General features: G+C 36.8%; 1 protein-coding gene across 7 annotated transcripts in view; it reads left to right on the top strand.

The window, feature by feature from the left end:
* The window catches only part of Ncoa1 (nuclear receptor coactivator 1), a 333,365-nt gene that overhangs the window by 207,132 nt on the left and 110,250 nt on the right, over positions 1–15,983 (top strand). For 6 of the 7 annotated variants that reach the window (XM_023710899.1, XM_023710898.1, XM_023710900.1 and 3 more), the window contains 3 exons: positions 5,177–5,343; positions 9,291–9,388; positions 15,635–15,812. In XM_023710899.1, the coding sequence (XP_023566667.1) occupies positions 5,177–5,343; positions 9,291–9,388; positions 15,635–15,812 (443 nt within the window). Of the gene's footprint in view, positions 1–5,176; positions 5,344–9,290; positions 9,389–15,106; positions 15,165–15,634; positions 15,813–15,983 lie in introns of those variants that run through there. The other variant, XM_023710901.1, reaches the window with a different exon arrangement.

The following is a 15,983-nucleotide window of genomic DNA, read 5'->3' as shown; positions in this document are numbered from 1 at the left end:
GAGCAGGGCTGGGAGATAGCTCAGTAGAATAAGCGCTTGCCTGGCAAGTGCAAGGGTCTGAGTTCAACCCCCAGTTCTGCAGAAGTTAAGAGCAGAATATTTATTGGGGAAAGAAAGCTTCTGTCTGAAAGAGGGACAGGAGGAGGTGCTGAGTAGGTTACCCCAGGAAGGTACCCTTTCCAAGGATTTTTATAGAATAAAACCATGTGTATCTAAGGTAGAAAAAATGGGAACTCGCTTAGGTGGGCTTGAGGTGGGACAAACTTTGGTCAACCAATAAGGTTACAGGTATCATTGCTCAGGTGAAATTGATTAAATCCAGGACCAAATGGGGAAGCAAGTCAAGTAGCAAGCAGGCATGAATATAGAACAGGAGTTTATCTGGTAACCAGCTGGTAGTGGTTGGATTAATGACTCTTCCTGGCTTCCTGAAGGTGATGCCCAAATGCTTACCTTTAGGGAGGTAAGCATCTGTTCGATCTTTGGTCTTTAGGTCTGACTGACAGCAGGAGCATCTGTCTCCCTCAGAGTTGCAAAGTATCTTGTCTTCCATGCTATCTCCTTGAGGGCCTAGCCCTCTCTGACTGCCTATAATATTTCTATTTAATTGAGCTGCCTACAGTAGTAGTGTATGCAAGCACATTGAAAAGCATTTTACCTGTATCATTTTCATCCTCCTAAAACTCCAAAAGGTAATTAATGTCATTATCTCAACTGTATAGATAAGGAGATTGAAGCATTGAGAGGTTAAGTTGCTCCTGACTTATCTGGGTTAGTGGCTGGTCAGTGACAAGTATGAGCCTATGCTTTCAGGCAGCATTCCACACTCTACAGTTGTGGTATGCAAGATCCCATATGACATGTCTTATTATTTTTCTAATTGCTGAGACGATATACCAAAAACTCAAAGTTAAAAGAGGAAAGGTTTATTTAGTCCACACTTAGTAGTGTTTCAGTTTATAATTGGCTGGCTCCAAGGCAGGTTAGCTGGCAGAGGGTCCTTGAGGAGGAGGCAGCCAGAAGGCAGCGAGCAAGTGATAAGGAACTGACAATGACCCTCTTTCGGTCCCTTATAACTTATCCAGCTACCCTGCCCTTAGGGTGGAGAACCCTCACACTCAGGATAGGGCATCCTTAATCCTACCCACAGCTATGCCAAAGTTTTCAGAGGACTAATTTAGTAATCACATAGCCTTAATCCTAACATCCCACATTCTAGATCTGACCATCTCTGGAAAAGCCCCAGGTATGACCACATGAGACTTTAGGGGAACATCTAGACACAAGCCATAACATGATATGATTCAGACCTCATCTCTTGCCCTGGTGGTTTCTTCCATAGTCTAGCTGTATTATTGTATTTAATATGGTCTTTAACTTGATGGTTTCACTCTCACTTTATATCTTTGAAAAAATGGTTTTTTTTCCTTTCAGAACACCCATCTCCCTGCCATTAAGTTTATACATCTTATAATATAACTATGAATGTTGTTACTATGTCCTTAACTATTCACATACTATTTATATTGCATTAAGTATTATAAGTAATTGGAGATAAAGTATAAGGAAGAATTTCCACAGGTAATATTGCAAATAAATACCACTTTATATAAAGATTTTAAGCATCCTTAGCTGTGGTATGGATGTGGTATGTGAGGGATGACTGTATTCCATGAAAAGGTAGCTTAGCATATCATTAACTAAAATGTTTGCCATATAAATGGTAAAGGGGGGGTTAGTAAATGAAGAAGTGTAGTTAGTCTAAAGAAATAAAAGAAGTTGTATAAGGTAGACTTTTTTTGTCATCTCCACTTCTTTAGTTTTCGACTTTGTTTAATATATCTTTTGTTGTCTTCTCTATGTGCTTCATGGTAAATTTTTTAAATTCTTGATCACAAGTCGTTTTATAAACACCTCACCATTTCATTACTTGTAGTTTGTTTTAGGTTCCTCTGTCTCCTCTTTACAATGAGATACTCATTTATTCTACAGTGGTTTCAAGCATTTCAGCACCACAGAAAACTTATTGGCAAAAAACATATTTAGGAGTTCCACCATGTGAATCAATATTCTTTTAAAATTTAGACCCATAGGGTCCAGGGAGATAGCTCAGTGGAATAAGTGCCAGCCTGCCAAGTGCATGGTCCTGAGTTCAATCCCCACTATGAAAATAAAAAAGTTAGATCCATAGATTCAGGCAAAATGTACTAAATACATTTTGTATTGCTTAGATTCTCTAAGGTAAAATCACATGTCCTCAAATACAGGGTCTCACTATGTAGATAGCACTCATAGTGATTCTCCTGTTTTCAGCCTCCCAAGAGCTGGGATTACAGGTGCGCACCACCACATCCAGTCTCATTCTCCGTCTCAGCATGCCCTGAGGGTGGGGCTGGCAAGGCACACCAGGGTCTGAACTCCAGCCATTGCATTCTGCCTAAGCAGGTGCTGTAGTCAACTGAGCTATCAGGCTGGCCTTCTATTGTTCTTTTTGGATTTTATTCTTTCAGGTTCTTATACTAGGGTGACAGTATGTTTATACAGGTGGACCTAATATCTTATTTATAAGTATGGTTTCTAGTTGCATCCATTTACCTATAAAAGCCTCTAGTTTAATCTTTCTTTATAGCAGAGTAATACTCCATTGTATAAAAATACTACATCTTCTTTATTGATTCTTCATTTGATGGACATTTGATTTGTTTCCAAGATTTAGCTATGACAAATTGCACTGCTCTAAACATAGGTGCACATGTATCGCTATGCTATGATGTTTTCAGTTCATTTGGAAAAACACCTATAAGGTGTCGGGCGCCCTCCCGTCCAGCAGGAAAGCACTCAACACGATTTGTGCGGCGGAAAGGCTTTAATCGTTCTCCTGAGTGATGCGCCCCTAGAGAGCACAGTTCCTCTCTCCGTCCCTCTTCCTGTCTCTGACCCTCCGCGTCGCGGAGCGTTTCTTTTATATCCTCACACTGTCCAATCGAGGGTTGATACATGTTACAGCGCCATTGGTTACAATCTCAGGGAAGGTATCTTACATCATTATAGGCGGGTGTATAGCGACTGCGGAAGCAGGAAATGAGCGCCATCTTGGCACACTCGGTGGGAGGGGTAATCTAGCGCAGGCTTCAAGGGCTGCAGCAGGCCTCACCCAATGGTCTCTAGGGATTTGGTTCTGATGCCGCGATTCGCGGTATAGGCTCTCTACAATAAGGGGAATAGCTGGGATGAATAGGACTCCTATTCCTAGCTTTTTGAGAAATCTCCACACTGATTTCCACAGTGGTTGTACCAGTCAACATTCCCACCAACAATGGAGAAAGGTACCTTTTACCACAGAGCGTCTTCAGCCTTTGTTATTCATTGACTTCTTGATGATAGACTTCTTGATGATAACCATTTTTCCTGGAATGAGATGGAATTTCAGTGATGTTTTAATTTGCGTTTCTTGAATGACCAATACTGTTGAACATTTTTTTAAATATTTATTTGCCATTTGTATGTCATCATCTGAGAAGTGTATATGCATCTCAGATGCCCATTTTTGGATTGGGTCTTTGAGTTTGGGGGGGCTTGATGTCTTAAGTTTCTTATATGTTCTAAATAAAAGGCCTTTGTCAGAGGAACAGTTGGCTATAATTTCTTCCCAGTTTGTGGGTTTTCTTGTTACTCTGTTCATTATTTCATTTGATGTGCAGAAACTTTTCAAAAAGATGAGATCCCAGTTCTTTATTCTTTGAAGTATTTCCCATAGTTTGGTTTTTGTTCATGAACTCTATACCTACTTCTGTGCCATCCAGATTTCTACCTACTGTTTCCTCCAGCAGACTTAGTGTTTCTGTTTTAATATTTAAATGTTTGATCCATTTTGACTATAGTTTAGTGCATGTTGGTAGACATGGGTCTAGTTTTTAGTCTTCAGCATGTGGAAAGCAGTTTTTCCAGCACCATGATAGTCTCTTGATTATCTTTCTTCCAATGAACATGTTTAGCTCCTTTGTCAAAGATAAGGTAGTTGAATGTATTTAGAGTTGTGTCTGCATCTTCTGATGTTTCATTGATCCTCAAGTTTGTTTTTTGTTGTTGTTGTTTTGTTTTGTTTTTTGCCAGTACCATGCTGATTTTATCACAGTAGCTTTGTGGTATCTGTCATTTCAAATCAGAGATAGTAATGCCTCATGGCTTGGCTTTGTTGCTTAGAATTGGTTTTGACATTCTAGGTCTCTTCTAGTTCCAGATGAATTTTGTGAAAGTTTTCTCTAGATCTGTGACATATACTAATGGTATAGTCAAGGGGATTGGGTATAACAATTTTGAGAGTATGACCATTTTCCCAATGTTGGTTCTTTCTATCTATGAGCAAGGAATATCTTTCCATTGAACAGGTATTTATATGAGAACTAACTAATGACCTTATCAGAGTAAAAAATTAAAGAGTATCAGATTTATAATTATAACTCCTTTGAACTGTAGCATCGTCTGACCTGTTTAACTTGTATTAAAGGTTTTTGAAAATACATGAGTGTTTTCTTATTTCAGTGAGTTATTAGAATGTATAGTAGTTCTAAGTACAACTGCTAGGTTTACAATCTGGTTTCTTTTAATATCTAATAATAACTTACTATTTCAATATATTCAAGGTAGTACATCATTGAGGAAACATCTGTTACAGCAGTGTTCACTTAATGTATTTCCACCAGAACTGTTTTCTCTCTCTCTCTTTCTCTCTCTCTCTCTCTCTCTCTCTCTCTCTCTCTCTCTCTCTCTTTTTTTAATGTATCTAGTACAGAGTCTATAGGGTCTCACTACATAGCTCAGACTCCTAGTGATCCTCCTGTTTTCAGACTCCCAAGCACTAGGATTACAGGTGTGTGCTACCACAACCAGTCTCAATCACCTGTCTCAGCGCACCCTAGGGACGGAGCCTTGCATCTGCCTAAGCAGGCGCTTTATTCTGCTGATCTATCTGGCTGGCCCTAGAACTATTTTCTACACTTTGGTATTTTATGAAGTCTGTTTGTTTTTTAGATATGAATTAAATTGTTTTTTAAGTCTGATTTTATATTTTCAATAAAAATAAAGATTTCTGTAAACATGTAAGCATTAAATACTTGAGCAGAGAAGGAAATAAGTTAATATAATGTACACTAAATGAATTTTCTTTGTGTAACAGCACTGAAAAGAGGCGCAGGGAACAAGAAAATAAATACTTAGAAGAACTAGCTGAGTTACTATCTGCCAACATCAGTGACATTGACAGCTTGAGTGTAAAACCAGACAAATGCAAGATTTTGAAGAAAACAGTCGATCAGATACAGCTAATGAAGAGAATGGAACAAGGTAAAAAAAAAAAAATATGGCCGTGTTCTTGTTATTAAGATACTTACATGTGACTTTACCCTTACGATGAAGAACCACATTAACTCCTTATAATTTTATTAAAGAAATTTTTGTTTTAGATAATGTTTATTTTATTGAAGCTGACAGCCTTCTTATAACAACATGGTTTCCTAAACTAACATGAAAACTTGTTGCTTCAAGAGTTTATGGGACTCTGTGTCATAGGGGATTGAGACAGGAACACAAATAGTAACATAGGCCCTGAATCCCAAGATGAAGTTGAAGAGCGGTAACTCCATGAAGGAAAACTATTCCTGCCTACTGGAGGAAGCTTGCCTCTATCTAGCGTCTGGTAGGAGAAACAGTATCCTCTGGAAAAAAAAAAAAAAAAAAAAAACGCTTGATATATTTTTAAGATTGGGTTGCCTACAAGAACAAAGGCAAAGTACTTTGAAGAACACTCTTACCACTCGCACCATGGAGGTGACACAGAAAAATGCCTCTGAAGGTGATTTTACACTAAAACTGTACAAAACATAGGAGAAAATAGTCTATGATGAGGTAATAGGAGGAACACACTCAAAAGAACTTTAGATTAATAGCAACATAATGAAAAGACTTTAAGCAAATACACTTAAAATAATTAAAGTTATATAATTTGAAGATTTTAGAATGTAGAACACATAGTCTAGTGACTTCTTCATTAGCAGATAGGAGAAACCAAACTGGATGCCAGTAAACACCAGGAAGTTGCTGATATTCCAGAAACTAAAGATGGTGGGATTTCTCTGAGGAAACTGGTTGCCACCCACAGGAGAAGGTATGTGGGATGATTGTCAAGGGAAAAAGTGAGCTACTTACTTTGCTCCCACTACTCATACTATTACCAGTCAGCATTTTAGTGCCTCTCTTTTAATATCAACAAAACCCAAGATATTTTTAGAAATACTATTGTATGAAAGAGAACAAACCATGCAAACAGAAAAAAAGACTCAGAGAAAGCAGAGACAATGCAGGGAACAGAAGAAAACTTAAACATCAAATTGTCCATCAGAGAACTAGGGAAGATATTTTTTTTATAATTTTATTGAGAAACAAATAGCAATGAGACAGTTTCAAGACAGATTAGGAGGACAGTTTCAATAATTAATACATTGTATATGTTGTCTTAGTGGTTATTCATAGTACAAGATGCAGACATGATATCCTGTCCACAAACACTATTAGAACAAATATTTCTATTCATTGAATTAAGAGAAAGTAGCTATATATCTATCCTAACTATTTTGAATATACAAATACAAAATGGTTGTTCATTTGCATCCTTTTTTTTTATTTAGTTTTGTCAGAGAAGGGTATTCTATAGTCAGTTAAATATTGTAGGTGAATTCAGCCAAATATCCCAGTATAATCCAGTAGCCCATAATAGTAGTGGGTTTTCCATAAGAATGGCAATGTCAGAAGTTGTTGACTTGAGCCTTTTGCAGCTCAGCATATTAATATGACTTTACTTTTTATACTTCATTGTTGTACTTTTCTGCTAGATGGTTAAGACCAAGATAAAGCAAGACCTATATAGCAACAAATGTAACTTTAGTATCTGACAAGGTCAGTCAACTCCCCTCAGGATTTATCCTGAAACCCTGTACCACAGTTTGTAGATCCTTTCTTTGTCAGTATCATCCATGTGGATGAGTCATGGCCATTGCTTGACCAATTTTCTCTCTGTGAAAGCCTGAGAGAATGTTTTCTCTCCATATGACTCTCCTTAGGTACACTCTACATCATCAGTCACTTTCTTCTGTGGCCCCATAATCTCCTTGATCAGAAAATTTGGGGCACAACTGAGTTATAGGATGTTACAATACAGGTTCTCCTATGTCCTGAGTCTTCACTGACCTTGAAAGGCTAGGGCCAAAATGATGGCTATCCTTGCAGCCCTTCTTTTTCTCTAATTTTTGGTCTACAAACTTAGGTTGTTAACCCTCCAGGGAAGATACTTCAATAGATATTTTGTCCATGAACATAATAACTTTAAAGTAGGATATCTGGGAAAACTTTTACTTCTTTTCTTACTTTCTCCTCTTTCTTCATCTCCTCTTCCCTAACACTCTGTCTCAGATATTTACACTCACCATTGCCTATGTCTACAGTGCTCTTCCCTGTATATCCAAACACCAGGCAAGGTCCCTTGCCTTTTTTATGTCTTCATTCAAATGTCTTCTCAATGAAATTGTTCTTAATTTCCCTGTTTAAAGTGTTTTAAAGGGGCCAGAGAGATAGCTCAGCGGCCTAAACACCTGCCTGGCAAGTGCAGGGTCCGAAGTTCAATCTCTGGTACTACAAACAAAAGGATAAAATGTTTTAAAAGGAAAGAATAGATACATCCCTCTACACCTTTCTTGATTTATTTTCCCCACAGTATGTTTGACATCTGATATGTAAAAAAAAATTTTTTTTTTGTCATTTTGAGGTAGGGTCTCGCTATGTAGTTCAAACTGGTCTTTTTTAGTGTATTTTGTACAGGCTCTACAGTTCTCACTACACAGATCGGACTCGTAGTAATGCTCTTGTTTTCAGTCTCCCAAGCACTGGGATTACAGGCACACACCACCATTCCCAGTCTCAATTGCCATCTCAGCACACCCCAGGAGCAGGGTTGGCAGGGCGTGCAGGGATCCAACCTTGGTCACTGCACCTGCCTAAGCAGGCACTTTAGTCTGCTGATCTATCTGGCTGGCCCACAGGCTGGTCTTGAGCTCACTTTGTTGCCCAGGCAGATCTTCAACTTACACCATTGCTCCTGCCTCAGCCTCCTGAGTGCTGGGATTACAGGCATGCGCCACCATGCCTGGCTTTGACATGTAAATTACTTGAAATAAATTCCTCAGGGTATGATGGGATATGCCTGTAACCTTAGTTATTAAAAAGTCAGAGGCAGAGGCAGTAGGATCACCAGTTTTGAGTCAACCTAAGCACCTTTTCCTGTCTGAAAAATAAAGAGCTGAGGATGTAGCTTTGTTCCAAGAGTTTTTAAAAATCAGGAGAGTTTTCAGATAAATTTCAAATAAAACTTTATAAAACAAATGTAAATGACAGCACATATGTTAGCTCATTTATTGTGTGGATTGCTATAAGTTATTTAACTGTGTATATTGAAAGTACGACAAGAGGAAAAATATGTGTGTAGTAGGTAAGGTAAGTAAGTTAAATACTTACTCTCATGATGGCATGGCAATAGATATACATACCAAGGGCAAAAACATGAACCGACCTCAGCAAATAATCATGTGACTATAATTATTACATATATGAGGTTAGTCAGAGTGTCATTTAGACCAGTGTAACAAGACATCCATGGCTTTAACAAGGCATTCTAGGTAGGTGTCAAGGACTCAGACTCCTTTCATCCTGTGTGTCCTTCCATTTGGAGAGTACTGCCATTATCCATGCTGCTCAACGTGGCTCTCCTGTTCAAGTCTTGGCTGACAAGAGGAGACAGAAAAAAAACAGGAAGCTGTGTCTCCCTCCTTTTACAAACAAGACCCAGAAGTTACACATTGACTCTGTTCATGTACCTCAGGCCAGAAATTAGTCACATAACTACTCTTGTTGTAAGTTTTCCCTAACATTTTAGAAGTTTTGATTTTTACATATGGTAATTTAATCTACATGAAATAGATGGGTTTCATTTTAGAACTCTTAAAAAGCAAAACTCTTGGTGTACATAGTGGCAGGAAGATCACAAGTTTGAGCTTAAGACAAGATCCTGTCTCAACATAAAAATAACAGAAGGGTGGTTATGGGATGCCTGGGTTCAATCCCCAGCACCAAAAAAACCAAAAAGAAACAAACCACAAAAAACATGAATCTATGTCTTCATAAAATTGCATTTATGGAAATGAGCTCTGTTTTGATATGTGATTTTTAAAGTTTCTTTATTACAGAGAAATCAACAACAGATGATGATGTACAGAAATCAGATATCTCATCAAGTAGTCAAGGAGTGATAGAAAAAGAATCTTTGGGACCTCTTCTTTTGGAGGTAAGTGTCTTCATTGGCCTAAAAACTAAGTAAAATATTCTTGCCAGTTTGGCTTTTTAAAATATTATGTCTTATATCCAGTTAATAAATTATAAAATAAAGTGAAGTTTTAAGAGCTTTCTATAATTATTGTGAAAGCTGCTTGTTACAATTTCAGAATTAAATGTGAAAAATGCACATGAGAAATTTTCTTAAAGACTTTCTAAGTCATTAGATAGAAAACTGAAGCATACTATAAGGCCTTTGTTTGGGAAATGGTTAGAATTTGCTGGAAGAGTAAAACACTGAATTATTTAAGTAGCTAGCACTGTCTACAAATACTGTACAATTTCATGAATAAAATGTGCCTTCCTATGTAGGCTAGGTATCGTCTCAGAATGTTTTCTGACTAAAAATTTTTAAGTTACTCATATAAACATTTTAAAAGAATTTCTTTCAGACTTTGAAAAGCAAAGAACTTTTAAACTTGAATTACTTTGTAATCACTGTGTCATTTTTACCCCTGCCCTCCCAAGTTTCAATTCCTATAGTCTCAACACACATATTTTGTTTACAAGTAGGCTCATCACTTGAAATGCTTTCTGTCATACAAAAAGTCCTTTTTTTTTTTTTTTTTCTTTTTCTTTACTTTTTGGCGGAACCGGGGGGTTGAACTCAGGCCCTTGAGCTTGCCAGGGAAGCACTTATTCCACTGAGCCATCTCCCCGGCTCCTTTTATCAGAAAATCCTCTCTCTCTCTCTCTCTCTCTCTCTCTCTCTCTCTCTCTCTCTCTCTCATACAGATATGTTTAAAAACACCTATCTATAGAAATACAAATACATATTATTTATACTTAGAGAAAGGTATTAGAGGAAATACCCTTACATCTGTGAAAAGGAGTAGTACCATAGCATAAGCATTTCTATTCTCTCTAAACTCAATTTCATGTAATTTACATAGTGCAAATATATATGAAGTAAATTCTTTGCTCTTGTCCTTCTTGATGGCCCTTCTTTCTGGCAGACCTTCAAGAATAAATTTGCATCTATCGCTTTATTTTCTAAATCCTTTATATACTATTTCCTATTTTTATAACTTCTCTAGCCTTTCTGTTAAAAGTAATCATTTAGATCCTAGTGTCTCTGTATAGTCTTCATAGTTCCCTCTTCCCACACCACAGCTAATGTTTGAAAAGTGAATTTCAAATTCAGAATTTTCTCTTTTCCATTCATTAAATGTTTTTTAACATAGTGTTGTATATAGTCATTTGAGACAATGAAGAAATATTAGAGAAAGCCTTGAAATTTCTGGGTTTCCTGTAGAAAAACAGTGATCATTTGGATCCTGGTCTTTCTGCCCAGACCTCAGAAACCACACAGATCCACGTGAAGACCAAATGGAGTATCCAGACTGAATAGTGTACACCTAGAAACAGACTCTTACTGCTGCTGCTCTAATTTATATATATACTGTACATTTGTGACTATCAGAAAAGTCCAGACACTTTCAAGCAAAAATGACAGGAAAGTAGCCTCTCAAAAGTAGAAGAAGCGGACAAAGTAAGGATATTTCTCTTAGCTATTGACAGTTGTCACTCTGAAAATCCCTTTGAATCAAAGGAAAACACAATACACTTGAATTAAATTTTATTGAATATTTTCCAATATAAAAAGGATATCAAATTATATATTCTAAAAATGGAATAGAAATTTATTTAGGTTCTCAGCCTTAAGGAGCTAAACAGTTTGTTTTTGAGCTACAGATGTATGAAATGGAGTCTTCAAAATAGAATTCTAAGATTTGACAATCTAGTGTCTTTTCTATGCCTTCTCACTCCTCAGCCTTGTCTTCATTCACTTAAACTTTGTAACATCTAATCCCAGGCAGCTAAATTGAAGGTATTAGAGGAAATTTCCTCACATCTAAAAAAAAATTAGTTATACCATAAGCTTGAGACATGCTAATTAAATGGATGCTCAGTGGATACCATACTCTTAAGTGAAATAAATCAGACACATGTAAATACCACATTGTTTCTCTGGGGTGAGAAACTGAAAGTGTAAATAAGTGTAAATAAAAAAGTAGTGTTAGATTTTGTTTGTTTAATGACTATTTACTGTGCATCAGTTAATCTCCATGGAATTATTCTGAAAATTAAATTATATCATTTGTTAGCAGTATTTTTTTAAGAAGCACATTTGTTCTTTATTATCAGCTATTCAAAGATCTACAATATTTGATCCTAACCTTTATTCTCCACTACCCCAAAGAAAAATTCTGTTTTAATTAATGAAGTCTCTAATTTGCATATACATTGAAGCTTCTTCACCTTGCCATTCTCTGTATTACCATGTGGCTTATAACTGTTGTCAAATAAAAGAATCTCTCCAGATGCTCTGTTGCCACAGCTGTAGAAGCTACCCACCATGTGCTGTTTGTTCTGTCGAGTCTTCTATTACCTCACCACTGCCTCATTTCTGGCTTGCATATGAACTGGAGTGTCACTGTAGCATTGCTACGTGGTCTCCTTCCTCCATTCTGTACATAGTGCCCACCACCAGAGGATCTTTCAAAAGGATCATGTCACTCTCCGGCTTAAAAACTGCTTTCAGTTTTAATGCAAAGGCACTGGATTCAATTCCCAGCACCAAAAGGGGATGGGGAGGTAAAAATTATTCCTATTTTCATATAAGTCACAGGGCTAATAAATAGGTATTGATAACCTATTATGAGGTTTATAGATACTCTGACTTTTAAAAACAAGTTAATTGCATATAAATGTACTTTCTGTGTCAGTCTAAACTCTTTATAGTTTACAAGTGGTTTAACTAGTATTGAGGTTTTCAGATTATTGTTCATCGCATCCATCTTCCCTTGCAGTGTAGATTACGTGATAAATAGTCTTGGTAGCCACGTGGAATAAAAATAGCTTTATTTGATTTTACTTTTTCATGTTAAAGAAAAAATAAACAGTATTTCTAATGAAAATAAGGGGTAGTTAGTGCTTATTTTTTAAAATCTTAGCTACATTCTTTGTGATGGAGTGATTTGGAGGTGTAATTCTAAGTTCAGTTTATTATTTGGCTTAACTGTAGTCTGATTAACACTTAGGTTGATTCTGTATTTTGGCTGTTGTAAATAAGGTTATAATAAACCCGTGCTGATATTTCTTCAAGACACTGTGTAATTTCATTCCTGTTCATTTTATATCCAATGGTGGGATTGCTGAATCTGCTGATATTTCAATTTTGAAGCTTTTGAAGATACTCCATACTGTTACGTGATGGTTGTACCGATTTACAATCCTACCAAGAGAGTACTTGGTTTCCCTTTTTCCACATCCTTATCTGTACTTTTTAGTTTCTGTCTTTTTGATAATAGCCATTTTAATAGAAATGCAGTGATATCTCTTTGTGATTTTAATTTGAATTCCAATCTTAAGTGTCCACCAACCAATGAATGGATAAAGCCTACTTGTAAACTGAGCACTCAGGAGGGTGAGGCTGGAGGATCACTATGCATGTGAGGCCAGCCTGAGCTATTTAGCAAGAACCTGTCTCCAAAAAAATAAATAAATAATAAACATTCACAATCAGCCTTTTTTGACAAAAGAAATATATATGAATCTGGAGAGTGTTCTGCTAAGCTCAATAAATCCAGTAACCACAAGATAAATACTATATAATCTTACTTCTGTGGAGCCCACAAGCTCCAGAAGCAGAAAGTAGAAAAGTTATGACCAAGAGCTGGACGGTAATGGTGTGGTGGTTAGGGAGGTGTCTATCAAAAGGAAAAAAACATTTTAGTTAGGGCTGAGGCTGTAGTTCCATGGTACAGCACATGCTTATAAAGAAAGTGACAGAGCACTGTGAAAAAGAAAAAAACTAATTTAGGAAACTTATCCTACATCATTATCACTGTAGTTAACGATATAATCATCATGTAACTGAAAATTGGTAAGAGTGTAGAGGGTTGTTTATATTTCACTGGGGTTTTTCGTTTGTCTTTTTTTTTTTTTTTTTTTCCTGTAGTGCTGGGACTTGAGCCCAAGGCCTCACACATGCATTCTAAGCCAGCACTCTACCACTGAGCCTACTTGGAATAGATTTTTTATGTATTTGTTACAGGGTCTCACTATGCAGCTCAGACTAGTAATAATCCTCCTGTTTTCAGCCTGTCCAGTAGGGGGATTACAGATGTGCACCACCATGCCAGGTCTTAGTGGTCAGCTCAGTGTGCCCAGACACAGGGCTGGTGCAACATGTGGTGCTGGGGATTGAGGGAGTAGATTTTGTAAGTTTTCACCACAACAAAGGATAAATTTGTGAAGTAATTCATGTTCTAATTAGGGTGGCTTAGCCATTTCACAGTGTATTCATACTTCAAAACATCATGTTGTATATCACAAATATGGATCACTTTAAGAAATTAACAATAATCTTTGCTGAAAAGAAACCTCACAAAAGTGAGGTAGGTAAATGAAAAAGTATATTATTGGATGCATTTATTAAACCACAACATTCATTTTAAAATACCATCCACCAGTTATGCAGAGATTTTTATTGACACTTCATCTTCCTTGATCTCAAAGAGTATTTTTCTAAACAAATTAAAAGTGGCATTTTCACATTTCAAAACAAAAGTGAGTTCAGAGCCCACTGAAATACTAACTGGAAGATTTTCAACAGGTAAAAGGCTAAGATCTTAAACTGAGGAAGAGATATTGAGGCAGTTCACACCATTTCAGCCACAAACGCATAACCATGGTAACATTTCTAAACGTTCATTTTCATATGCTGTCTCTGTGCCATAAGTATATTTCTGAAAAGTTTACTTTTTATTTATTGTTAAAATTCAGTCTTAACGCTAAAATGGAAAAATTATGTTGTTTTTTTAAGGGGAATATGTTAGGTTGCATATTATTATCACCAACCACTATCACAGAAAAGATGAACAAATTTGGGACACTTGGGTTTTACAAGAAAGAAAGAAAAGACAGACAGACAAAAGAAAAGAAAAATCAGCTGCCCATCAACATTGTAAGACAACTCTTTTAAGTATTTTCCCACAGATAATTACTGACCCTTGTGTGATACATAGGATTTTAATGGTGGTTTTACACCTTGTTACAAAGTTTGATAAATGTTTTGCAGTTCAGGCTAGCATTGTGCTCACTTTTGTAGCCCCCAGGCTGGTCTTGAACTCTCAGAGATCCTCCTGACTCAACCTCCTGAGTGTGGAGATTACAGGTGTGTACCTCAATACCCTGTTCTGGGCCGCATGGTGGCCTCCTGCATCCGGGGCTGAGACCTCATGGCATGTGGGGCAAGGGATCGAACTTGGGTCCTTGTATTTGCCATGTAGGTGCTTATGCCTCTGAGCTATCTCTCTGGCCCCAATGTTTTGCTTTTTAATATTTTGTTTTTATTGCTTTTATGCATTATGTAGCAAGTAAACAGCAATATATTGTGAATAGTTAGAAAAGTTGCAAGTACACAAGGTGCCACCCAGCCTTAGCATTCTTGATCTTCCCACAGAGTTCTAGGATTTGTAATGTGTGATTCTCAGACTTAACGAGACACCAGTGTGTCTGTATGGGGCTTTTTTGTTTTGTTTTGTTTTTGTATGTTTATTAAACTTGTTTTCTTCCATTGTGTTTTAGGTTACAATATAACTACAGTCTAATTTTCCTTTTCCACTATTGTGGATATTATTATGTGCCCTGTAGGATATATACAAGGGTCCATCATAAGGCTGGACCCTTGGCCCCATCTCAGCTCAGGGGAGACTCCTAAGGTGTGTCTCTTGTCTACTCTGCTGACTCATTTTTACCACAAGCCTGCCTTGTAACACATATTCAATCAGCTCTATGCTGTATGTCTCTGATACTGTGTTTATCATTGGTATTTTATTGTGTGTATTATGTTTATGGCATTCCTAGTATGCCACAGCTTACTTGAGGGCAAAAACAGCAATTAACTTACATAGTTTATAGAGACTTTTATGCCTAAACAAAAAGAACAATCATTTAGTTCATATCCACAACTGTAGAATTTACTTCTAAGGAAGGAGGTTGACATATTCATTCATATGTACCTGAAACATCAGTGTACAGCCCATTTGAAATTCCTGGCTTCTTCACAGAGAGTCTCCTATTCAGCAGCTTTTCCCTTTTAAATTGATACATAGTTTTTATCTCTTTCTTAATAAAGATATGTGTATGTTTACTTTTATCTTTTAACTTTTTAATCCCCCCCCCTTTTCAGGCTTTGGATGGATTTTTCTTTGTTGTGAACTGTGAAGGGAGAATTGTATTTGTGTCAGAGAATGTGACCAGCTACCTGGGTTACAACCAAGAGGAATTAATGAATACCAGCGTCTACAGCATACTGCACGTGGGGGATCATGCAGAATTTGTCAAGAATCTGCTACCAAAATCATTAGGTAGAAAGAAATAAATCCCTTAAAAACTAATCTCTATACCTTCTTCTTTCATCCTATATGTGATTCTATGTGATTGATTACATTTATTGTACAAAATAATATATATTTCAAATATTTTGAATATAGTTTCAGTTTCAGATGTATCAGCTGATAAAAAGTGTTCATAATTAT

Source organism: Octodon degus, unplaced genomic scaffold (assembly GCF_000260255.1).
Source record: "Octodon degus isolate 3935 unplaced genomic scaffold, OctDeg1.0 scaffold00019, whole genome shotgun sequence".
NCBI lineage: Eukaryota > Metazoa > Chordata > Mammalia > Rodentia > Octodontidae > Octodon > Octodon degus.
This window is presented reverse-complemented; position numbering and strand designations above follow the sequence as displayed.